Below are 23,950 nucleotides of genomic sequence, written 5' to 3'. Positions count from 1 at the left end.
CAGGCCTGCCCCGGCCACCCCAGCCCCAGGCCTGCCACCAGTCCTGCTCCAATCACCTCTCCACTGCCCAGGGCCCAGGACCCCCGCTGGCAGGCCACCCCGCAGAGCCCTCCGCCGACACCTCTCCCAGGCTGGAGCAGGTCTCTCCCAGGGAGGGAGGGGTGCCGGCTGAGGGTGGCTCCACCTGGACGGGGCACAAGAACCGGAAAGCATCGTACCTCAGCTTCCCCCTAAGAACGCACTGGCACGCAGTCACAATTATCACATTCATCTTCGTTAAATACTAAGTTGTTTTCCTCTGGGGCTTGAGCTGTGTTAAGATTTGTGCTTTTGATCCCTGGCCTGCAGTTGATTGGATTTCAATGGTCTCTTCCCAGGACTACTGGGCTTCAAGGAAGGACGGCGCTGGCCAGTGGGGCGCGGGTGCTAGCCACAGTGCCCAGGAGGCGCGAGGCTTGCGGAGGGGAGGGCTCTGTGGCCCCATGCCCACCGCCACAGCAGGGCGCGTGGGGGCCCGGCCGCAGCCGGCCTTTCACAGAAGCCTTGCTGTGGGTTGGGTTCCTTGTGGTCAGGGGACTCTTCCCACAGTCCCCGACAGCCACACCCCCAGCAGCAGGGAGGGCGGTTTGAAGTCAAGCCTTCCTTCACCCCGGAAATGCCCCTTCCTATCCGACCCTGCCGTTCCAGAGCAGGAGTGGCGAGAAAACGTGGCCTCCCCCAGGAGCCAGGAGCAGCTGCTCCCAGTGGCACTGGAGGGATGCCCCCACCCTCGGCCAGAGCATGTCTCGGTACCGCTGGCAGCTGGCAGCGAGCACAGCCAAGTCCAAGGGCCAGAGTGAGGCTCCACTCCCCAGCCCTGCAGACAGGAGGCCTGCCCAGACCACGAGCCCCGCGGCCCTGGAGAACGCCCGCTGGCTCTAAACTCAGTTCTAAGGAGCTCGAGCCCCTCGCCCACCCTTTCCCTTAAGGGGGGGGGGGGTGAGGCTGGAAGGTTTTCCAGCCCAGCTCATAAAGCCGGCAGAGAAGGGCGATGTCAAGGCCGCTGGCAGGTGCCAGCACCCGCAGGCACAGCGGGGCGGGGGGCAGTGCCGGATGCCGTCTCCTCTCGGGTGCGGGGGCATGGCGCGGGCATCACCAGGGCCCTGGGAGTGGCACACAGATCTGGACAGCTGCCCGACTGACGACGCGCAGCAGTGAAACATGGAGATGGCGCTCCCACGTGACGTTTCAGGGGTGAAGGAAAAGGGGCCCAGGAATAACCCCCACGACCTGGCCTCCGTGCGACAGAGGGCTGTGGAGAGGGGCGTCTCCACCCGCCCCCCTCACCGCACCTCCGCAGCCCGAGAGGCTCATCACGGTCCAGCCCAGGCCTCCCAACCCGAGTGCTGTTATGAGGGTCAGAGGGCAGGGGCTCCAGAGTCCGAGGGCAGGGACACGGCACCGGGCGGGGCAGGGGAGCAGCAGAGACCAGGAGGGACGCGGAGCACCGTGGCAGCTGCGGCTGAAAGAGGCTGCTAGAGGGGAGGCGCTGAGGAGGTCGACGCAGGGCTGACCTTGAGGGCAGGGATCTCCACGCTGTCCCCGAGGCCGACGGAGCCCGAGAGGATGGTCCCGGTCAGCACGGTGCCCTGGCCCCGGATGGAGAAGCAGTGGTCCACAGCCATGAGGAACGGGCCCGAAGGGTCTCTCACGGGGACGGGAATCTGGGCGGTCAGCAGCTGGAAAAGAGGCCAGTGGTCACACCCACTGGGGCCACATCCCATCAGGGGAGAGGGGTCAGATAGGACACAGCAGGGTGGGAGGGGAGAGGGTGGCCCATCAGCGTGGCCAAGCTGAGGCCCACCTGGGCAGCAGGAGAAGAGGCCAGCTCCCGGGTTCCACTGCAAACTTGGGCCATGCTCAGCAAGTCCTGCTCAGCAGGAAGGGCCCGCTGGAGGAGACGCCCCTCTCCCCTCCCTCACGGGCAGCCCCCTGCCCTGCCCACCAGGCCTCAGTCAGAGGCAGCTGTGGCCACACCTGCATTCCTGAGGCCTCCAGGAGGGAAGATGCCATCTAGCCTGGGTATCGTGCAGACCTCGCCTCTCACCACTGCCCACCTCACCCCCAGGCCGCGGCCACGGGAAGTTCCTGGAATGCGGCAGGCGTCCACCCAGCAGGCTCAGACCCTCCTCCCCCTGCGCCACCTCCTGCCCCGAGCGTGCCCGCAGCCCCGCCTGTCAGCACGGCTAACACTGCACTGTGATCATCTGTTTATCTGTCTTCCCCCGCTAGGGCCGTGAGAGCTTCCAAGGGTCCCCAGGAGCTGGCTTTATGCCTGAGAGGATGACAAGAGAAGGGAGGAAAGAACAAAAGGCAGTGCAGGGAGGAGTGGGAAAGGGCCCCCAGGGGCAGCGGCCTGGGTTTGGCGCAAGCAGCCAGAGGCTGGGGCGGGGTTCAGTCAAGGGACAGAGAGCCAGGCAGAGCCCTCTTCCCAGCCGGGACAGGCCAGAGGCGTTTCTCTAAGGCCAGCAGGGACAGAGCGGGCCGACACTTCAAGAGGCCAGCGTGCCCTCCCCTCAGGCCTGCCACCTGCCTCGTCTCCCTTTTCGGACTCTTTCCGTCCGCTTTCCACCTCGGCAAGCCAGTCTCCCCTGTGCCATACTCTCGAGGTGCGGGATGGTGCCCGAGCTAATCACCAGCAAACAGATGAAAACGAAAGCTGCACTGCTCCTTTCCTTTGCTACTTTCTGATTTTGTATGGCCAGGGACTGCCAAAGAAGTATTTGGTAGTGAAGGTTCCAAGGTTCCTGTGATAACGATTCTTCTGGAGAAGGATGAGAGATTCAAACAGGCTGTGGCCTGAGACGTCCCTGGAGACTTCTTAAAGGAATACACCACATCTTTTGCAGCAGAATGTTTGTGGATTTTGCTTTAAAAAAACCCACCCCAGGCTCCCAGACCAGCGCTCAGTAGAGCTGATGAGAACGTCTGTGTGGCGAAGTGAGTGAGTTGGGCACAGTGTCTAGCACAGAGCTGTGGCAGAGGTCACCACTGGAGCCCAAGAGCTCGGCTTCAGGGACAGCAGCTGGCCTGATTCAAGTCCTGACCCCACCACTTACTTGCTGTGCGGCTCGGCGAGTTCCCCAGCCTGGCTGCCTCAGCGTCTTCCTTGGTAAATGGGGAAGGACCGCCGAGGCGCCCCAGGGCTCCCGTGGATGTTCAGTTACACACGGGAAGGACTCGGCGCAGAGCCCACTGTGCAGCAAGGGCCGCCGTCACCGTGGTGGGCCCGGTGGAGCCCTGTCCTCAGTCCTCAGCGACCCCCTTTGAGGGACCTGCTACTGTGATTTTCCCTGCTTTGTGGATGAGGAAGCTGAGGCCAGAGAGGTTAAGTGAAGGCCAAGAAAGCACTGTTACCAATGCTAAAGGTAAAAAAATTTTTTTTAAAGAATACAGGATTTGGTCTTATGAGAAATGAATAAGAATAAGCATTTTTCCCTTCATTTTCTTCAGTCACAGAGAGCCCTTGGTGCGGTCACTGAACCAACTGGTGCTCATTTATGTATCTTCTGAGTACTGGAGAAACAATTTTGTTTGTTTCTGGGATAAAATGAGATAAATGTGCCTGGACAGAATTTTTTTGAGTTACACTTCCATCATTTGTTAAGCTGCCTTTTGTCTGTTATTTTGTGAAGTTGAAATAAAGTTGACTTGAAAAGAGAGTGATTAGAGACATTAGATCACGCGGCTAAAGCCACAGAGAGCAGGGGGAGCGGGGGCCTGGGCCCAGGGGTCCAGCTCGGGAGGCGACAGACTGCCCACCGCCCCCTGGGCCACCAGGTGAGCTCCGCCGCACGCCCGGCCCCCGTTTCCCCTGCCGCCATCAGCGGGGCCACCCCCCCCCCAGACCTCCCGCACCTGTGGGTGACCGGGCCCCCTCCCTCTGTCCACGCCCCCCGAGCCCAGGGCGGGCCATGGCCTCGTCCGTGGCGCTCCTTGGCCTCTCGGCTCCACTGCCCCCAGCCCAGGCCAGGGCTTCCGGGGGGGCCGGGCATGCTCAGAAGGGATGATGGATGTCTTCCCTGGAGCCCCAGACCGGCAGAGAGGAGCTGCTTGTCTGCGGGGAGACGCTGGACAAGAGAAAGAGGAAAGAGATCCGAGGGAGGCAAAGCACTCGGGGAGGCTGGGGAGCAGGGGCGTCGGGCTTCCTGGGGGCCCGTGTCCGTGGTTTCGGTCTTCTGCAGGGGTGGAGAGGGTGCGGAGACATGAAGGAGAGCGGTCGTGCTCCGCTCCTGCCAGTCTCTGGGGAGCTGGGCCAGCGGCAAGCTGGACTTGAGCCGGCAGTACCTCAATAAGCTCTGGGATGCCCTGCGGAGCTTCAGTGTCGGGGGCCTCCGGGCCACCAGGCTTGGCCGCCACGGGAATAATCGGTGCACCTCGGAACCTGGAATGGAAAACAAGTCCCATCACAATTCAACGGTGGCCAGCACGGGCACGAGGACGTGGCAGCTCGTGTGGCGGAGGGCCACATCCTCTCGAGCATCCGCTCCCTATCGAGAATCTCACTCCCACTTCGCGGATGAGGGAATGGAAGCCCCAAAGGGCAATGGCTTGCACGGCACAACCAAACTGAAAAGGACACTCCCGGGTTTGAACCACCACCTTCAGAGGCCTCCCTGAGGAGGCAGCAGTGCCCCCTGGTCCTCTCAAAAACTAAAAGACCCCACTGAAGAGAACCCACAACTACTCCGCAGCCCCGCAGAGCCTGGTGACCAGCACCTGACCTGCAGACACTCGTGGAGCTGCACTTCCACCAACCCAGAGTCTTGTGTAGAGCATTCCCGCCTGGACAACGCGAAATCCTAGCAAGAGAGCCCCTGCTTTCTAAAGAACAGATTTCCCTATGATTTACACAGTTATTTCCATTTTTAAAAAATCATCTGACACTGTTAGAAAAACAAAATGGACACAAGAAAAGAAAAATCCCATAATCTCGCCACTGTGGTGTACTCCAACCTTGTTTTTTCTATGCATTGCTGAGGAATTATTTCTTTATAAGTTTGGTTAAAAGTATGCTTTTACCCTTTGGTTAAAAGTATGCTTTCACCCTCTTCTAGTTTATGATTGAGAACTTTCTATTGAATAAAAGCAACAACGGTGACAATAGAATAAAACTCACTTAGCAGAGCCACAAACCTCACACCACCATGCAGATGAGAAACTGACCATTGAAGAGGCTGACTGATTTGCTCCAAGGTCATTGGCTATAAAGCGCAGGGTCAAATCCAAGCCCAGCCCACCGACTCTCTAGAGTCAAGGCTCTCAGCCTCTAGGTGACACTTCTTCCTCCTCAGACCTCTTTCATTTCTGACAGATGCAGAATCTGTGGAGTGGATAAGTCATAATTTACATGTTTTTCCCTATAAGGTTACCCATATAGGGCATGTCACATTTTTCACTATTGTAAGTAACATTGTGAAAAAACCTGTTGGCAGGCATGACTGACTCTTGCCTTGGCTTTGGGATAAATTCCTAGGGTATAAATCTAAGACTCACACACTTTAAAAGGTCAACAAAAAAGGAAGCAAAAGGACATCTGAAAAGCCTCTCTCTCTTAAAAGCAACGAGAAGACTGGCAAAATGGTCAGAATCAACTTTTTCAGGACAGCAACTTGGCAAGGCTTGCAGAAATCTGCAAAGCGTTTATTCAAAGAAAAAAGGCTGGATTCTTGGTAATAACAAGTAGGTTTTGTGGCACTTTTAACTTGCCCTATTGCCATTCCCTCCTCTCCAGCTCTGTAGGTATCTAGAAAGCCAATAACCAACAAGTACAAGGAAAACTAGCAGCCCAGCAGCCACTGGAGCAGGCAGGACAGGGCGAGTGCCCTTTGAGGTCTGTTTCCAAAAGACTATTACTACCTGACTTCTCTGGTGCTTTCCAGGAAGACCTCATTTACAAGACTGTCTTCATGTGACCTGAGTTGGAGCCTGCCCAGCACAAAGGGCTTTTTCTTTGGAGGCATTTGTTGAGCATAATCAAAGCCAATTATTTAACATTGTGGCCGCCTAAACAGCTTGGACAAACAACCAAAAAGGAAAAGCTGAGGAATGAGACGACCCTAGGGGGCTCAGAAAATTTCTGAAATATCCCTGGGAATCTCGAAGGCCACACATGCGTATGGCTCTGGGCATTCACAAGGCTATGCAGAACTCAAGAAGAACCGAGGCTCTCACCTCTGGCTGACCTTGAGGCGCTACACAAGCAGCACGTGAAGCTCAGGCAGCACTACCATCGTCTGGCTGAGAGGTGAAGACGTGTATGAGGAGCACCTCAGCAAAGGCTGGGGGACTTGTTGGTTCCAGGCATTTAAGGAAATCTCTGTCCAGTCATTAGCGGGCCACTAATCTAACTGAACTACAACTTCAGTGAACACACATGACAAAGATTACAGACTTCACAGGGGGAGAAGATGGTTTCTGGTGTGTCACGTTATGGTATTTAGAATATTTGGCTTTCAACAAAAACCTAAGAAACCTACAAAGAAACAAGAGTCTGGTCCACTTAAAAACTGTCCCTGAAGAAGCCCAGATATTGGACTTAAGAGACAAATACTTTCAATCAGATACTTTAAGTATTTTCAAAGAAAAAGGGAAATCATGTCTAAGGAACTAAAGGAAAATATGACAGTAATGTCTCACCAAGTAGACTAGAAATTAAACAAAAAGAACCAAATAGAAATTCTAGAGTTGAAAAGTACAATAATCAAAATTAAAAATGCATGAGTATTATATGGGAATTCTACATACGTGCATGATTGTTTTATAAGTTTACAACATCTTTAATAAAAAATACATTTTAAAAAAACTCATGAGTAGAGCTGTATAGTAGATTTCAACAATAAGAAGAAAGATCAGCAAACTGAAGATGGATAATTGAGATGATCCATCCTAAGGAAAAGAAAGAAAAAGGAATAAAGACAAAAGAACGCAACCTCAGAGAGGTGTGGGACACAACACATGCATAATGTAAGACCCAAAGGAGAAAAGGGAGAGACAGAACAGAAAGAACATTTGAAGAAATAACGACCATAAACTTCCTAATTTTGATGAAACCAACAGCCCACATCTAAACATTCAAGATGCTCAATGAACTCCAAGTAGGATAAACTCTAGATATGTGATATGAATGTCAAACTATCAAAGGCTAAAGACTGAGGAAATCTTGAAAGCAGCACAAGAAAAGCAAGCCATCAGAGATCCTCAGTAAGATTCATAGCTGATTTCTCATCAGAAACCATGGAAGCTATAAGGCAGTTTCAAAGTGCTGAAAGGGAAAGACTGGCAACCAGTAATCTAATATCCAGCAAAAAGTACCCTTCAAAAATGAAGGATAAATTAAAACATCCCTTCTAACAAAAACTGAGAGAATTCATCACAAGCAGGCCTACCCTATAAGAAACAGTCTTTTAAATAATTGGTGCTAGGTCAACTAGATATCCACATGCAAAAGAATGAAGTTGGATGCTTGCCTTATATCATATACAAAAATTAACTCAAAACGCACGTACTATGAGCAGGTACAGCGCAGCAGTTGAGCACCTGCTTCCCATGTACAAAGTTCCAGGTTCAATCTGCTGTTATGGTCTAAACAAAATTTATTTATTTATTTTTAAAGATTTATTTATTTATTTAACTTCCCCCCCTCCCCTGGTTGTCTGTTCTTGGTGTTCATTTGCTGCGTCTTGTTTCTTTGTCTGCTTCTGTTGTCGTCAGCGGCACGGGAAGTGTGGGCAGCGCCATTCCTGGGCAGGCTGTACTTTCTTTTCACGCTGGGCGGCTCTCCTTACGGGGTGTACTCCTTGCGTGTGGGGCTCCCCTATGTGGGGGACACCCCTGTGTGGCAGGGCACTCCTTGCGCGCATCAGCACTGCGCATGGCCAGCTCCACATGGGTCAAGGAGGCCCGGGGTTTGAACCGCGGACCTCCCATGTGGTAGACGGACGCCCTAACCATTGGGCCAAAGTCCGTTTCCCTAAAAAAATTTTTTTTAAAGATTAATTTAAAATGTACATACTATATGATTCTGGTTATATGAAATGTCTATAATAGACAAATCTATACAGATAGCAAGTAAATTAGCGGTTGCCCAGGACTGGGGAGTTTGGGGGGAATGGAAGGATGATTAATGGGTACGAGGGTTTTTTGGGGGTGGTGATGGTTGATTAACTATAAAAACAATGAACTGTATACTTTAAATGCATGGATTGTATGATATATGAATTATGTCTCAATAGTATGGTTACAGAAAAATTAACTCAAAGTGGATCAAAGCCTAATGGTAAGACTAAAACTAAAAAACTCTCAGAAGAATGCATAGGCGTAAATCTTTATGACCCTGGATTAGGATATGGTTTCTTATATAGGATACCAAAACACAAGCAATAAGATAAAATGTAACTAAATTAGAATTCATCAAAATTTAAAATTTCTTCCTTCAAAAGAACACTATCAAGAAAGTGAAAAGACAACTACAAAATGGGAGAAAATACTTGCAAATCATATATATGATAAGGGTCTAGTATCCAGAATGTATCAATAACTCTTACAACTGATTAATAAAAAAGACCAATAATCCAATTAAAAAATAAGCAAAGAAGGGAGCAGGTGTAGCTCAGTGGTTTGAATGCCTGCTTCCCATGCTCAAGCTCCCGGGTTCAATCCCCAGTACTTCCTAAAAAAGAAAAAAAAAAAAGAAGTGTTGGACTCTGAAATAAAATGAGCATTGTTTAAAAAATAATAAGCAAAGAGTTGAAGAAGGATTTCTCCAATAAAAATATACACATGGCCATGTAAAGATGCTCAGTATCATTAGAGAAATGCAAATCAAAACCACAATGAAATATAACTACACACTTCCTGGGATGGCTACAATCAAAAAGACAATATAAAAGCATCCAAGAGGATGTCAAGAAATTTGAACCTTTAAACATTGCTGGTGTGAATATAAAATGGTGCAGCCATTGTGAAAAACAGTTTGGCAGTTCCTCAACAAGTTAAACAAAGAGTTATCATACGACCCACCAATTCCACTCCTGGATATATGCTCAAGACAAGTTTTCACACGAAAACTTATGCATAAATAGTCAAAGCAGCATAGACAAAATAAAAAATTAAAAAATCCAATGGAATATTATTCAGGCATAAAAAGGAATGGAAGATTCATAGGGACAGAAAATAGAAGATCAGTGGTTCCCAGGGGCTGGGAGGGGGGGAGAATGGGGAGTTATTGCTTAATGGATGCAGAGAGGTTCTGTTTGGCGTATGAAAAAATTTTGGCAATGGATGGTGGTGATGGCAGCACAATACTGGGAATATAATTAGTATCACTGAATTGTACACAAGAAAATGGATAAAATGGGAAGTTTTGTGTTTATATATGTGACATGAACCCCAGAAACATTTTGTAAGTGAAAGAAGTCAAATACAAAAGGCCACAGGTTGTATGTTTCCATTTATATGAAATGTCCAGAAAAGGCAAATCCTTAGACACAGAAAGTAGATTCGTGGTTTCCAGGAGCTAGAGGGAGGGAGGAATGAGGAGTGAATGCTAATGGATACAGAATTTCTTTTTGGGGTGATGAAAATGCTCTCAAATTAGACAGTGGTGATATGTGCAGAACTTGGGACTTTAAAAGGCTGAATTTATGGTCTGCAAATTCTCTCTCAATTAGAAAGAAACCAGCATGCATTGAAAGATTTGCTACCATTTGCACTACCATGATGGACATCTGAGATGCCTTTTTTCACTGCACATGTACTAAATCTGGGTATTTGCTTTTTCATTTTTTTAAAGTAAATACCTTGCTTTAACTTGTACTTTCTTACTAAGCATATGACATTGAGCCACTGCCATCTTCTAATTACTATTTTCAGAAGCTATGTCTGCACCACTCTACCCAGTTCCGGACTCTGCTACCTCCAGTAAGCGCCAGACTCTTAAGAGTTGAGCTCTAGGGCCTCTTTGTATATAGTCCAGATCACACAGCTAAAGAGTAGTGGGGGTGTAAACTACAATGTAAACTATAATCCATGCTTAGTGGCAATGCTCAAAATGTGTTCATCAATTGCAATGAATGTACCACACTAATGAAGGATGTTATTAATGTGGGAAGATGTGGGAGATGTGGGGAGCGGGGCATATGGGAATCCCCTATATTTTTTCATGTAACATTTATGTAATCTTAAGTATCTTTTTAAAAAATAATAAAAATTTTTGAGAAAAGAGTAATGGGGGGTAGTGATTCAAAGCCAAGTCCTCATTTACCTTCCACCTTGAGACGAGGACGATGCTCCAACAGACTGGGTCAGAGGACGGCAGGGAGGGGGCGGGGTGTCTCAGTCCACGGGGGAATGTAGCAAGTGATGATCTTCAAAGGCCAGCACACCACACACAGCACATTTAAGTCCTCCGACCAGATTAACAAAACCCTTGCCCTCTAGGCACTTTTGACAACAGCTCTAAAGACAGTGCCCAGCGGTACTACAGTTTGCTCCCCCTCTCAGAGCACAGACATCACGTTACGGGACCTTACGGGAATCCTAAGGGAGGAAGAACAGCCACCATCTTCCCATTTTCAGAATCACTCATTTGTTCACCTAATATTAACTGAGCACCTACTGTACATCTAGGTCCTGGCTAGATGCTTCATATATATCACCCCCATGTAATCCTCAAAGTAGCATAGGCGGGGTCACGTGGAAGTTTATGACGGAAGGGACGACCCCAGAGCTCCGCTCGCTCTGGTTCCCACAGCCTTGTTCCAGAGCCCTGTCGGCCCACAGTGCCTCAGTACCCAGCTTTACAGCATCCCCTAGCCAGGGAAGACAACCACTGCGTTAGATTTCACCGCAGGTCTTCAAAACACACACAGAAGGGAGAGCCCAGGGCCACCCTTCTGCTGCATCCTTCTCTACTGCCCCCACCCCCCACTTCAGTGTTTGCTACTTGCAAAGCCACTCGCATACCCCCTTCACAAGTTTTGTCCCATCTGTGTACCTCCTGAGCTATTACTGTCTCCATTTTTTCTCTCTGGAGCAGTTCACCTTCTTACGTAAATACATGTAATTAAAACTGTAATTGTTCATCGTTATCTACAGGGAAAGCCAGTCTTACTCGCCATAGATTAAAGGTACAGCAGACGTGGTCTTACCTACCAGCTGAATGACCCTCTTGGGGCTAGCAGAAGATGTTTGCGCACCGGAATCTAGAAAATTCCTGAGCCTCTGCCTCCGTCTGCTGGCTTTCATGCTGAGCGAGAGGCAACTTGGTTATGCCATAAACTTAGGAGTGCCAGTTGTAATAACAAAATTTCATAATTTAATTTAACTTAGTATCATGAATCAACAGTGTGGAAATAGCATTTGATGAAAACTAAACTGGATGCTTTGGGAAAAAAACTGGAACAAGGCAAATCTCTTAAAAGCTAATGTTAAATTAGGTGGAGATAAGAAAACCATAAAAGACTTAAGAGGGTTGTAAAAACTTAAGACAAATTCTACACTGAGAAGGCTTTGCAAATCTTGCTTTCACTTTGGAGAAACGGAAAGAGGAAACTGTAGACAATGCATTAGGGAGTAGCCTATAAGGAAAAGACAACTCAGAACTCCCTTCAGAGGGCTTGCACTGGAAGAAAAGATGGGCTGGGCAGAAAGTTTTACTGCAAGTGACAGATGGAGCCAAGTTGGGGGATCCCTGAAGCAAGTACCAGAGCAAAGGGAAACCATCTGATGATCAGTCTGCGGCTCAAAACCACATAACAGAATTAAAGTCATTTATTGAGGTTTTCTCTGGAAATTTTAACTGGAGAACAATTCTGCAACACCAGGGAAGCTGTTCTAACCTTTTATAAGATGCTACCAAAAGAAATAATCACACAAAAAGAGAAGAAGGCTACACCTGGATAGGAAAAAAGTCAAAATGCCTAACCGTAACTGCCTAAGGGGATGCTACTGTGGAACTTACAAGATGCAAATTTTTGTTACTGGCAAATGAACAAATTCTAGGGCTTTTAAAGATATCAATTCTAATCAAGAAGAAAATACAATAGCTTATTTTACTGAACAGGGACCAGATAACATTAAGATTATGTGGAATGATTGATCAGTTAAGTGGAAAAGTAAAATTATAGATAAGCAAAATCATCCATGTCTCAAAAAAATAGCAAGAAGAGGAGCTGGGCCCAAAATCAGACTCTCAAACTGCTCCCGCAGCAAGGACAACCCAAGCACGCCGTCCGCTGCGCTGCATGGCGGCTGATACAAAGCGAAGCCACACCATGAATGCTGTATTTCCTCCTATAAACAATTTCGTATTTTCGATTTTATTAAATAAATACACATGGATGTTTTTTAAGTTAAAATACTATGTTTAAGTTATGACTATGCCATTTTTAAAAAATGGTTCTCTGCTTGAAGGGACTTTTTTGATTAACCAACCACAGTCCAATCTCAAGGGACAAGAAATCTTCTACTGCGGCTATAAAAATAAAACGAACAAAACAAAACAAGGTTGTTAAATTCTAGCTAGGTACTATTACCTGCTGAAGGCTCTCAGCCTTGCTTAGAAGTTGGGGAGACGCTGAAGACTCGACAGCGCCTACCTGAAACGTCCTTCTGAACTTGATCAGAGACTGCAAGTCTGAAGGACTGGCCTTCCTGCGGCACACCGGGTCTCCCGCCACACTCATGCACAGCTCCAGCCTCCTCTCGCCCTGCACAGTGGAGGGCTGCCTGCTCCGTCCACCTCAGGCCCTCCGCCCTTCCCTCCCGCTCCCCACTGTGGCCTCTGAGCAAACAGCTCTTCCCGGCTGCGGGTCAGTCCCGAGAGGCCCCACGGCGCCCGGTCTCCCCGCCCGGTCTCCCCACCCGTCACAGGGGACAGTGGACTGCCCCCCACCGCCGTGCTGGGAGACGGCCCCTCCACCAGGCTCCCGGGCTCCTCTCTGAACGCTACCCCACTACCTCTCCACACCCCCAGGTCTCTCCTCTCTTGGGGAAGAGCCTGGGCCTGACCCCACAACACGGAACTTCTTGTCCGTTCACTTCATAATGAATCCCACTTCCACTCCCCGACGGCAGCCCCGGCTCCACCACGTCCGTCTCCTCCACTTTGAAACTACGAACATTTACTCCGCAACTCCTCTGCGGAGGGCCCCCTGGGAAAACCAAGGCTTCGGGGCCACGGGCTGAAGGCTGGGCACCAGCCAAGGCGACCCACGCCCTGGGACAGGAAGAGGAGAGCGGGCAGGTGCGGGACAGCTGAGCTCCAGAAGGCAAAAGCACCTCCCAGAGCCACTCCCGCTCCCCTTCACGGGCACGGGGCGCGTCTATCCAGCTGACCGCGGCCGCAGCCCTCTCCTCTCCTGGCCCCCAGGCCATCCTCCTCCAGGGCCCCTGTCCCCCACTCCCCACCTGAGAGCCCGCTCCCCTCCCCAGCAGCTCCACCGCCTGCACCACGGCTTCCCTGTGGCGGCCCACCCCCAGGTCCGTACCCAGCCGAGACCCTCGCCAGCTCCGGCCCTATCCTGCCGTCGGCCAGCAAGCTGCTTCCCAACCTCGGTTTCCTGATTGCTGCTCAAGGATCAGTACTCCTCGGGCCCCCAGTGCTTCAGGGTCCTGAGGTCGTCTCTGACCGCAGCGTCTCGAGTCAGGTTTCGTCAGCTCCTCTTACGGCAGGGGCCTCCAGGCCACTCCCTGGTCATCCCTCAGAGGGCTCCACTGTGGCCAGGCCCTCGTCACCCAGCCTTCCAGGAGCCCACCCAGAACCGCCGTCCTTCTCTCCCACACCACCAGGGACTCTGACTCCTGGGAGGAAGCCCGGGGTCCGGGCTGGCCCAAAGGGCCTTGCAGGGCTGCCCGGACGCTTCCCTGACCTCCCCACACTGCGCAGCATGCAGGAAAACTCAGGCCCCGGCTAGGAGCCACCCCGCGGCCCACGAGCTGCTGCTCTCCTAACCTTTACAGCAGGACACCCAGGACCAACTTCCAGGCGCAGCCCGCCTAGGCTACCCCACCTCTGCGCCGCGCTTCCCTGCAGAAGGGGAGGCAGCGTGAGGACCCCACGGAGATACCTCCCAGACCAAGGAGGGGCACAGCCGCCCAGGCGCAGCGCAGCGCTCCTCTGGACGCTCCGGCCACCTGCACAGCACGGGCCTGTGGGGAGGGCGTGGGTGCCCCTCTGCCCGGCTGCCGCCCCTGGCCCGGGCACCTGTACTTTGAACATCACCTTGCTCAGCTATCGCTTGCCCTGCTGGAACCGGCTCGAAGCCGTGACTCCCCAGGCCAGAAGCGAATCCTTCCTCCTCAGAACTGCCCTGCGCCCACAGGCGGCTCTGAGATCGCCAGCCCGGCTCCCGTCTCCAGCGCGGCTCCCATCTCCAGCCCGAGTCCCGTCTCCACGACTCGGTCATTCCTGCCTGCCCGGCCATGGGATCAGTTCAGGGGAGCGTCACCTCACGCCCCTGGCCTGGCTGGAAACCAGGCCTTTCAGGACATCAGACTTTTTCTTCTTTCCTCTTTAAAAGATGAGAGGAAGTGACTGAGGAGTCAGAGTTCCCTAACCTGCACTTACTCTCAGGAGCTGCTCACAGCTCGGAAGGTCAGTGAAACAAGACGATACAGGCTAATGGAAGAACTCCAAGCAGCCGAGATTCACTCAGCAACCATTCCCAGAGCAGCTCAGACAGGCTGTGCTGGCAGGACCCAGACATTTGCCTCGGGAAGGCAAGCACCCAGAGGGACACAGGGGAGTTCAGAGAGGGAAGGTGGCCTGAGAGGCAAGGCAGGAGGGGAAAAGAATTAAAAAAAAAAAAAAAGGAATAGTGAGGAGAGGGAGGGAACAGAGGAGGGAAGGAAAAAGAGGTTAGGGAAGGAAAGAAGTTTAAAAATAAAGACAAAGACAAAGAAGAAACAAAACACAGATAACCAAAGGAAGGGAAGCAAGCGGACAAGCCTGGGCCCAGCCCCGGGCGGGACGGTGCAGGTGCATTCCATGTGGTCTCGGCCCCCCAAGAGCAGGGCAATGGCCCCCACTGCCGAGAAGCCCAGCATGCCGCCCAGGGGCCCGGGGCGTGGCCTGCTCTGCAGGCGTGGAGGCCAGGCCTCTCCCAGGGAGAGGAGAGGAGGGGAGGCGGGGAGGAGGACAAGAACACGGTCGGGGCCTGGGGGGGGGGCAGCGAGCAGGGCTCCACGCAAGCCAGGACGCAGAGCGCGCAGTCTGCTCTGTCGCGCACCACAGGCCTGAGGCTCGGAGGTACCAAGAACGGGAAACGTGCGCCGAGAATTCCAGCAATTAACCATAAAGCTTTCGGAAATTCAATTATTGTTTTACCCAAGCCCTTTTGGGCAACGTATTTCAACAAGACATGGAGGCGCGCCGGGCCAGGTGCCTGGCGCTGTCCCAGGCTCCAGGGAAGCCCCGCTGGCCTCCTGAAGACCCACCCTGCAGGGCGTCCCCGGCGCTGCGCAGGGGAGCAGGGTCAGCCGGCCCTGGCGGGCGCCTCCTGCCTGGGGTTTTAGACCTAGACTGGGGGTCTGGTTCTCAGAGCAGCAGGGGTCCAGCCAGGGGTGCGGGCGGGAGGAGATTCGCGGGCTTCGTCCCTTCCCACCGCCCAGCCCCTCCTCCAAGCCCCTCGCTCCAGCTGTGGAGTGTCCCCGCACGAGCTGGGGCCAGAGCGCTGACTGCCCTGTGGCAGGCTTTCGTCAACACACGAAGCCATCGCAGCTACGTTTTTAAAATATAGTATATATATGTATATATATATGTATATATACACACACACATACACATACACACATACTGCATGTATATGTACATATCACAATGAGAAACTGAGTAAAAGACAAAAAAATAGCCTCTAAGTTTTAGGTTTGGGATAGAATTCGAAATAGCCAATATTTATTAGATCTTAGTTTTCTCAGCAGTCAAGCAGGAAACAGGATGAAAAACCCACCTCCTGACGTAACTATGAGGATTTGACCAACTCAATGAATTGCGTGTGGGAGAAACATACTACAGAGCACACAGTAGGTGCTCCAGAGGTTACAGCTATTACTACTAAGCACCCAGTGTGTACCAGGCTTTGTGCCAAATGCTCCCTCCTGGCAACACTGTGTGACTGAACTTACCAGCTCCCATTTTACAAATAAAGAAATAGCAACTCAGAAAGACACAGCGAGTTGCCTAAGACCCAAGGCCAGTGGGCCGCAAAGCTAGTCCTGAAATGCACACCTTGTAAGAGGCAACGCAGTAGCACACAAACTGCCTGCGATTTAGCATTGCGCTGAGCCGGAGGCGGCAGGGCGGGGGGCCCACCGTGGGCTCTGAGCAGAGCGCCTTGGCCAAACAGAAAGAAACAGGAGGTTTAAAAGCAGGAGGGAGTCTGGGGAAGGCAGTCAGACGGTAACTGGAACAATGAAAATGCCCAGAACATGAAAGAGAGTCATTGTTGCAATAACTACCTCAAATTATGTACATGTGAGAAAGGCTGACAAAAATCATGAGGGGAAAAAACACTATTTGACATATCAATAAATTGTGGATACATTTTTATCTCCTATTTTGATCTCTGTTAATATTGGTAAATGCTTATGCAAGGTAATTTTAAATGCTTGCAGAGACAGAGAAATCACAAATAAAAACAAAGAATTTGATTATGTAAAAAGGAGAAACTTTTGCATGTCCAAAAAAGTAACTAAAATGGAGACAACGAATGGTGAAGGCATAATTGTAGTAAATCAAGGGATTAAGAGCAGTATCTTTATTAAGATCAAATAGAAAGCATTAAGATTGCAAGAAGCAGACAGATAAAATATATGGGCATAAATCATAAAGCATGATTATTTAAAAACTGAAGGGAAAATGTTCACCAGTAATTAAAAAGCTACACATTCAAATGGAAATAAAATACCATTTTTAGATACTGAGTTTCAAAATATATTTTTAAGTTACAAATCAATGTTAGCTGCCGACACCGTGTGAAATGGCATAATACTTTTGGAAAATAAGATGGCAAAGCACAACAAAAGTCTAAAAATAAAAATGTTCATGGAAGAACAGATGTGGCTGAAGCAGTTGTGCTGCCACCTCCCACATAGGAGGGCTCAGGTTTCGTTCCTGGTGCCTCCTAAAGAAGACAAACAAACAATAAGCAGATATCAAGAAAAAACAATGAGCAAAAACAACCAACAACAAGCAAACAACAAGGAAAAAAAACACAAACAAGGAGCAGCTATGGCTCAAGCAGCTGAGCACCCACTTCCCACATGGGAGGTCCTGGGTTCAAGTGTCACTGCCTCCTAAAGAAAGAACAAGCAGACAATGGGCAGGCAATGAGCAAAAAACAATGAGCAGACAATGAGCAAAAACAATGAGCAAACAGATGAGGGAGCCATCTGGTGGGGGGAGATAAATTTATTTTTTTTTAAATGTTCATGCCCTGTGAGCCAGTAATTGCATACCAGGGGATCTATCCAGAGGAAAGCACTGGAAATACAGAAGTCTAAGGACGTGCAAAGATGCCAGTCTAAAGGGTCAACTACAGAGTGATGCAGCGATGCTTAAATGAGGAACCCGCCATGTAAAACGTAAAGTAATAAAAGCAGAAATAAAACAAGAAATACCCCATCGTTACAATTAGAGGTTCAAAGTAGGGGGGGACATACACTAAGTACAGTAAAAAGACGAATGAAATAAACCAAAATGTCACCAGTTGGAAGACAATTTAGGGAACACGTAACAGTGATTCGGGTGGTAGATGAGGACTGTGGTCAATAACAAAAACACAGGAATGTTCGTCCACCACAAGGCGTTAAGAACGTGGTGACGCACGGGAGAAACATAACTAATGTAATTTATAGACTAGCGTTAACAGTATTGTAATGTTTTTGCAGCAAAAGCAAAGAAGACATACTATATTAAAGATAAAGGTAAAAAAAGAATATGGGATTTGGTTTTGTGAGATATGATATGATTAAGCATATTTTTCTCGTTTTCTTTTTTTTTCATCAATTAGGAGACCTTGACTATGTCATTTTACTAATCTGTGTTCATCTGTGTATCTTTCTGAACAGTGGAGGAACAACTGAGCTTGCTCTTGGGATTAGATGAGATAAAAGTACCTGGACAAAACTTTTTGGGAGTAATGCTTCCATAACTTGTCAAGCTGCCTTTTGTCTGTAATGTTTTTTTAATTTGAAATAAAATTTTGAATTTTTTTTTAAATGTCAGCAGTTGCTATTCTGAGGGGGAAAAATCAAATCTTTGGGTGGTCTCCACCTTCTTTCATCCTCTTTTCTATATTTTCCAAATTTGTTCTAAATGACTCTTTGGATAGGGGAAAAAAAAAAAGCTTTATGTTTTAAATATTTTTTAGGTTTTGGTATTCGCATGGTTTACCAGAACATTTTTTACCCACTCTAGATAGAAAATTTCTTCACATTTGGACTGGTGTTTAGTAAGGATTTCCTTCACAAGAGATGGCAGGCAAGGCGGCACTGCCTTGGAGGACTGAGGCTCGCGGTGCTGCCTGAGGGACGCTCCTGGCCGGGCCTGACACAGGCCGCACCAGTCCAGGGCGGCAGGGGCCGCAGGCACAAGCCGCTCCCCTCCTTTATCCAGGTCTCTCCACAAGCCCTGCTGGGCCCCAGAGGAGCGGGCTAGGGGCTTCCCAGGCCCTGCTGGCCAGTCTGCTACCGGCCTGTGTAAAAAGTCTGAAATTTGACCTTCCACCAATACATTAAAATGGGAATAGTGATTTAAGCTTGCAAGTGAGAATTCTCCTTAAATGTAATTAATTGAAGGAGCTAATATTAATTTACCCTTAACTGTAGCTTAAGCCGTTCCCCAGAATGTCCCATTTATATGGCATATGGTACTGATGCTGTACTAGGCTTTTACAAGCAGGAGTCAAAAGAACCTGTTCTCCTCTTTCTGACAAGTAAATAAAACAGCAGGGAGATCAAATAACTCACGAAGAAGAAGATATAATTTTTTATCTTCCTTTTTACAGTCTCATATCCACTTCCGTTGGGAATAACAAAGTCTGAATTCTTATGCAACACTTATCTAAATGTGTCGATTTTATCGGATTGATGAATTTTGCTAACAAAAGGCAGCGCTAGGAAATCTTTTATGACATATTTGGCCCATTCACAAGCCTGGAGCTTTAATTTAACCGACTTGAGCTTTCTGGGGGAGAGCTGCAGGTGTTGGATCTGAAAAAAAAATCATAAATGGGAAGGCATATCAATCTTTATGACGGGGAAACAAAAACACTTTCTACTTGCTTGCCCTCCACAGACAGGCGAGAAGGAGAAGTGGAAGTGGCAGGATATTGTCTCGGGCTGCGTAGCAAAGAGGAAGTCTTGCTGTCTCCCAGCGACCGCTTTTTAGTATTGATCAAATGGGACTGGCCCAGGGAGGAAGAGAGAAATTGATAAAAACAATGACGTTTGCCCACACTGTGTGCTCAACAAGGACATTTTCTCATTTTCTAGACAACATCAGAATAAGTCAGTCCCGCGGCCGCCTGCACGACCAGCTGGTTTTCTGCTCTGTCGTCCCATCTCCCTCTACCCCCATGCCCACTCTCCTTCCCCTCCACCCCTCGCCCCCACTGCCCACCAGGAGCACTGCCCCTGCTGGCCCACGGACCTCGGAATGTGACGGAGCCAGCGCTTGACAAGGCCTGGGAGCTGTACGTGGTCTGGATCTCCCGAAGGCACCACCTCCTCTCTAGCTGCTGCCTTCACCGGGAGGATTCCTTCTCCCTGGGAGCCTGACCCCCCTCTCCAAGCTGTCCTCCCGCCCACAGCCAGTGGAGTCTGGACGGGGAAGCCTCGTCAGAGCCGGTCACTCCCTGCGTGGAGTTCTTCAATGGCTCCCCACTTCCCAGCGGGTAAGAATGGTAAGCTCCTTGGCATGAAATAGTAGTAACATCCTCTCTGATCTAGACTTTCCCAGTCTGGTCTCCAGCAGAAACATGCAACTGTCTGTCTGTCCATCCACCCAACTGTACAAGCCCCTGTGAGAGAGACAGCCAGCTATCCACCAAAGTTCACGTTTCCCTCTCACAGGCTGAACAGCAGATAAGCTGGAGGCTAGAAGACACATTTCCAGCCACTCCTGCCACTAGGCAAGGCCAGGACACGCGGGCATGACTACGTTCCCAACAGCAGACCGGAAGCAGGAGGACGTGTGCCAGCCCCAGCCCAGGCCCCCAGATGCTGCCCTGCGCACCCACCGTCCCAGGAGCACAGACACAGACAGGCCTGAGACCCGCGAGGGGCTGCAGGAGAAAAGGAGCCTGGTTCCGGTACAGTGGGTAGCATAGAACCACCCTCCCCCCCGAGCCACACCTGCTAGGATGGAACCACCGCCGCACGCCTTGATGCTTTGGACCCTCTGACCCCTCAGTACAGCCTCTAGCCTTTGCCCTGCCTAAGCCTGGCCGTGGCGGAGCCGGGCCGGCCGAGGTCCGCTTCCCGGGACCCTCCCCTGAGCGCGCCCGTCCGCCGGCCCTACTTGGTGCTCTCCAAGGTCTTCTGCATCCTCTTGGTCATCCTGTCCACGGCCGCCTGTCTCTTCCCCTCGGGCAGGAGGTCGGTCTTGTTGAGGACCACCACCAGCTTCTGGCAGGCGATCTGCCCGATGACCAGGCACTCCGCCGACTGCGTCTGCATGCCTTTGGTGACATCGATGACCAGCATCATCAGATCGATGATCTGGGCTCCTGGGTGAAAGGAGACAAGGTCAGACGGGGAAGCACGGTCTGCGGGAAGCTGCCCAGTGCCCTAGGCCGGGTGAAGCCAGGCAAATGAAGCATGACTGCACACCTCCCGGGGCAGACCAGGCGCACGGTGCGCAGGCCGGCACGACGCCGCTGGGTCCCCACGTGCCCGGGGCTGAGCCCAGTCCCTGGGGAGGCGGCTCAGTCCTCAGCCCCGGGTCCGGGAATGTGGCCTCTTCATAATCAGGGTCTTGAATGCCGTGGTTGGTGAAGATGAGGCCAGACTGGAGGAGGTGGGCCCTGACCCAACAGGACCGGGGCCCTTACAAAGAGGGGACAGACAGGGAGACGGCCGTGTGACGCAGCAGGGGCTGTGTGCTGCCACAGCCAAAGAGCACCTGGGTTGCCGGCCACCACCAGAACCGCCACACTTCGGAGGCCACTGGCCTCTGACCTCCAGAACTGAGAGGCAGTGGTTTCTGTTGCTCTATGTCACTGTTGGTGGCCCTTTGTCGCGGCAGCCTCGACAACTGAGTCACGCCACACCCACCGTGAGAGGTAAGGAGAACGTGGGGATTGAGTCGTGTGCCCACCAAGGGCAGGCTTGGGTCCACCCTGGCCCGTGGTGTGACACATTTTTAAACAGGACCTTGGAAGATGTGATTGGTTAAGGCACACCCAGACCGAAGGAGGGTGGCCTCCAACCAAGACAGCTGATGTTCTCAGAGGCACAAGAAGGCGGACACAGAGAAAGAGCCACGGAAGAGGCTGGAAGTCGACAGAGCCCAGAGCAGGGTAGAAGTCGCCTGGGCACGCCACGCCCCGAGAAAGCCAAGGACCCGGGACTGGCTTCAGGGAGAAAACATCGCCTTGCTGAGACCTCGATTTTGGACTCCTCTTAGCCTCAAAACTGTGAACCAATAACTTGCAGTTGTTTAAGCCACCCCGTTGTATGGTACTTGTCTTAGCAACTGGAAAACCAAAACAGAGCATTACCCCATTTCAAGATGAGAAAACCGAGGGCCATGAAAGGCCCATGCCTGGACGCACACAGCTAACACAGAGCAGGGCCGGGTCTGACTCCAAAACCCATGTCCTTCTGCTGTGCCAATTCTATCATTTTCATTCCATTCAACACAGGACAAACAGCCTGGCAGGGAAAGATCAGTGTTCTTGCTGGGCTTGGCAAATGCCTCAACGCTTGCCTCTGCTGAGGAAGGGAAGAGAAAGACTGACAAACAGAGGGGTGGGCTGTGCCTAGGGGTCTGCAACTGTATTACCCAGAAAACCACGCTCTTAAAGCCAATCCACTCCTGAGGGTGTGACCTGCTGTACGTGGGCTTTTTGAGGAGGTGACTTCACCGAGGACTGTACGGCCACCCTGGCTGTGGACGCCAGGCCAGGGCACAGCCACGCCTGCACTGAGCAAAATCAGGTGGACAGACAAAGGGCAGGAGTCAGTGAGGTGAAACCACCTGCATCAGGCCAGGAAGACGAACGCTAGCCACCAATGGGGTGTGTCCTTGCTACTGGGATTTGAGACGTTTCAAGAACTAAAGGGAGTTATTTGGGGATGCCAGCAGACAGATGTTTATTCCCACTGAAATTAATGATAATTACATTTTCAGTTTACAGGAATTTGCCCTACAAGGGGTCCTCAGGCCCAAATGACAGTTCACTGGTTAGGCTGTGAATGACCAATGACCCTGCCCTGCTGCCAGGGAGAAGGAAGGCGAGGAGGCAGGGTGATTTTCTTTGCCGTTGGCAGACACGAGGCCATCTATCCTCAGGCTGACGCACTAACCTGGAGTTGTGAGATCATGCAGCCAACGGGCCCCAAAGGGCACGAGAAACCAGGGCCCCCAATCTCTCTGCGGAAGGGCTCTTCCCAGGGACGGGCAGGCCTCCCAGTCACCTCTGAACTGATGTGCGCCTCTGGCCTCCCCAGAAAGAAACCACCTATGGTGTCCCTGACATTAGGCAGGGCTAGAGCACCCCAATTTCCTGCCCATCCCTTCCCCACCACCCTCCACTTCTCTCTCATCCTGTGAGCTGGGGACACCAGTGGCATGTGGTCCCCAGGAGCTTGGAGGGGCAGCAGCCAGCAAGAGCTTCTCCCTCATCAGACCACAGGTGGGGGGTCCAGATTTCTAGCACAGCCCCAGAGAGGACGATGCTGGCTTGACCGGCCACGATGGATAGGACAGAGGACTGAAAACAGCCTTGACTTTTTAAGAAACAAGACCTGAAAAGAAATTCACTGTCTGCTAGGGTCCTCCATTCCCTTCCCTTTCAGGCACTGGGCCACCAGCATGACTTGGCTCTCTCCGGTCCAACTCCAGTTCCCAAGCCCACATGAGGCTCATGGCAGTTGTCTCTGGGCCTCTTTCTTATCCCTCTAAGATGCATCCTCCAGACAACTGCCCAAAAGGGACTTTCTAAAACTACATAACTGCTGCACACATTTTTGGGGTGATGGTGATAGTGAAGGGTGCGGCCATTATGGAAACCCAGCGTCCCTGCCCCGGCCAAGCGCACGGCTGGGCGATGAGCACTGCACGGCGGAAGGCTGGTGCAGCCACAGCTGGCAGGCACGCACATGGCCCTCCACAGGGCACAGGCGAGCCCACGCACATCACGTCACACCCGCAGCAGAGGAGAAGCAGCTCTCCTTTTACCACTGAGGAGCCATCTCCCAGACGGCGAGAGGAACAGGCAAAGGCGCAGCAGCGTGTGCAGAGTCATCTGTGCTCAGGAGGGAGGAGGGAGGGCGGGTGCTGCATTTGGGTGCATGCTTGCTCCCACACGCATACCCTCTCTGAAGACTAAGCAGCTGGAGGCCTGCTAGACCGACAGGCGGGGAGGCGGGCTGGAAGGAGACTTCACGCCACGCTAGCATGGGTCGTTGACATTTTAACGCAGGTGTCTCCGCCCACTGGAAATAAATCCAGTTGTAATTTTCAGTACGTAAGAAAATAAATAATAAAACATGGACCTGCCCTTGCGTGCTGCCTTCTGGCCAAGGGCCCCACCATTCTCAAAATAACACCAAGCGCCCGAGTGTGGCTCCGGGGGAACCCCGTGTTTACCTGACAGGTGCTTCACGCACATGGTGCCGGGAGCTGTGCGGGCGCTGGCCGTGGTCCCCTCACGTGTGACGCCCACACGTCCCTCACCTGCTCTGT

At 51.2% G+C, this 23,950-nt stretch overlaps 1 protein-coding gene across 3 annotated transcripts in view; it reads right to left on the bottom strand.

The window, feature by feature from the left end:
- The window catches only part of EEFSEC (eukaryotic elongation factor, selenocysteine-tRNA specific), a 246,729-nt gene that overhangs the window by 130,010 nt on the left and 92,769 nt on the right, over nt 1-23,950 (bottom strand). For all 3 annotated transcript variants that reach the window (XM_004473414.3, XM_058288879.1, XM_012530959.3), the window contains exons 2-4: nt 20,561-20,768; nt 4,327-4,423; nt 1,554-1,718 (exon numbers count right to left, since the gene is read on the bottom strand). In XM_004473414.3, the coding sequence (XP_004473471.1) occupies nt 1,554-1,718; nt 4,327-4,423; nt 20,561-20,768 (470 nt within the window). The remainder of the gene's footprint in view (nt 1-1,553; nt 1,719-4,326; nt 4,424-20,560; nt 20,769-23,950) is intronic.

This window comes from Dasypus novemcinctus, chromosome 26 (assembly GCF_030445035.2).
Source record: "Dasypus novemcinctus isolate mDasNov1 chromosome 26, mDasNov1.1.hap2, whole genome shotgun sequence".
In the NCBI taxonomy this organism is placed as follows: Eukaryota; Metazoa; Chordata; class Mammalia; order Cingulata; family Dasypodidae; genus Dasypus; species Dasypus novemcinctus.
This window is presented reverse-complemented; position numbering and strand designations above follow the sequence as displayed.